We start from the raw sequence: 1,553 nt of genomic DNA on the forward strand, positions 1-1,553 counted from the left end.
AGGTGATTCTAGATCGAAAAGGTTAAGGTCGAAAGGGGATAAAATAATTTTAGAAAAATGAATTGCAAATCCAAATTAGAAACAATTAAAGCGATTTTTTATGAAAATAATAATAATAAAAGGGACCAATGTAAAGGAAAACCTTGTAACATGACATGTGCCGACTATTTTGAATATTCTCCAAACGAAAAACCAAACCACACGACTTAAAGAGTTAAAAGCTGACTCAACTGGGAACCAATTGGAGTGGCTCCTTGACGGCGTAGAAATTTAAATTAAATGAAAGTGAACGGAAATTATCAAAAGGGGTGGCCGGCGCTTACGTCATCGCCAACCAAGGCAGCCCACGCGGCAAACGGTGGCTACTTTGGAAATATCAAATTAAACCACACATTACTCGCATTCTGACTAATGTGAATACAGACACACCTTCCCCCCTCTCTTCTATTCATATTTTCACTCTTCTTTCTTATAAAACATAAGTACTGTTTTTTAAGTTTTTTTCTAACGTTGTTTCTTAATACAAATATAAAAATAAAATTAACTATCCTCAATAAAAATATTATGTGAATAATATGCCACACATGTTATATATTAATTTTAAAAAGAACGAAATATATTTACTGTATAAAACAATACCTAATTTTTGTCATTTTCATGATACCTGTTTTCCACTCTGGCTTTCTCTTGTTTTTTATTTTTCTCCGGTTTCCATTCTTCAAAACTTGACGTCCAAGTCTCCATCTCTCTCTCTCTCTCTCTCACTTTCTCTTCACCATTATAAATAACACAACACACGTCTTTGCCCTTAGAAACTCACTCATCCTATTCCCACACAAACACACAACCCGGAACCCCATTCCTCTCACTCCTCCAACATAGTTGAAGTTTCGATGGCTCGCCTTGGCTCTTTGACGGTGCTATTCTTGATCCTCTTCGCTTCCCTGTGTTCATGTCTAGAAGGCAGAAAGCTTCATGTTGGTGCAGACAAACACAGCAAAAAGGTTGACCCATCTTCAAGGAACAGTTTGTTTCTGAGTTCACTTCCAAAGGGCACTGTTCCATCTTCCACACCGAGCAGGAAAGGCCACTCTACCGAGGTTGATGAGAAGCTCATTGCACGTCACCTCATTAGCACTGAACGACATCTTACACAATCTGTTCCTAGCCCTGGTGCTGGCCATTGATCTCATTCAGTATTATCATTTGTTTCTTCATGATTTTTTTAACACATTTTTTTATTTGTTCAGTTTTGTCATCTTCTTATATTCTTAGTATGGAAAGAGAGGTTAGCAGCAATTAATATAGGGATGGTTGAATTGTATAAAGCTAGTAAAAGTAGCATATATGGCTCTGTTTTCTCTGTTTTGGAGGGATACATATGTGTAGACGTGTAGTGATCATTTTGTCTTCTACACGTTCAATTTCTGGTCCAGTATGTACAAACAAGTTTTACATATACGTAGTCTTAATTGAAATATTATGTTTTGTGCCCTCGGAACATAAATTGGTTGCCCATTTGGAGATCGATAACCCGATTTCAATTTAGTAAG

General features: G+C 36.7%; 1 protein-coding gene across 1 annotated transcript; it reads left to right on the forward strand.

The window, feature by feature from the left end:
- The first annotated feature begins 893 nt into the window (after positions 1-893).
- LOC113853280 (precursor of CEP14-like) lies at positions 894-1,187 on the forward strand. Its single transcript, XM_027483833.1, has one exon. It carries the CDS (start codon positions 894-896, stop codon positions 1,185-1,187), a length of 294 nt encoding a protein of 97 aa, XP_027339634.1.
- Positions 1,188-1,553: the final 366 nt, after the last annotated feature.

Source organism: Abrus precatorius, unplaced genomic scaffold (genome assembly GCF_003935025.1).
Source record: "Abrus precatorius isolate BTA unplaced genomic scaffold, Abrus_2018 Scaffold10, whole genome shotgun sequence".
Classification (NCBI taxonomy): Eukaryota; Viridiplantae; Streptophyta; class Magnoliopsida; order Fabales; family Fabaceae; genus Abrus; species Abrus precatorius.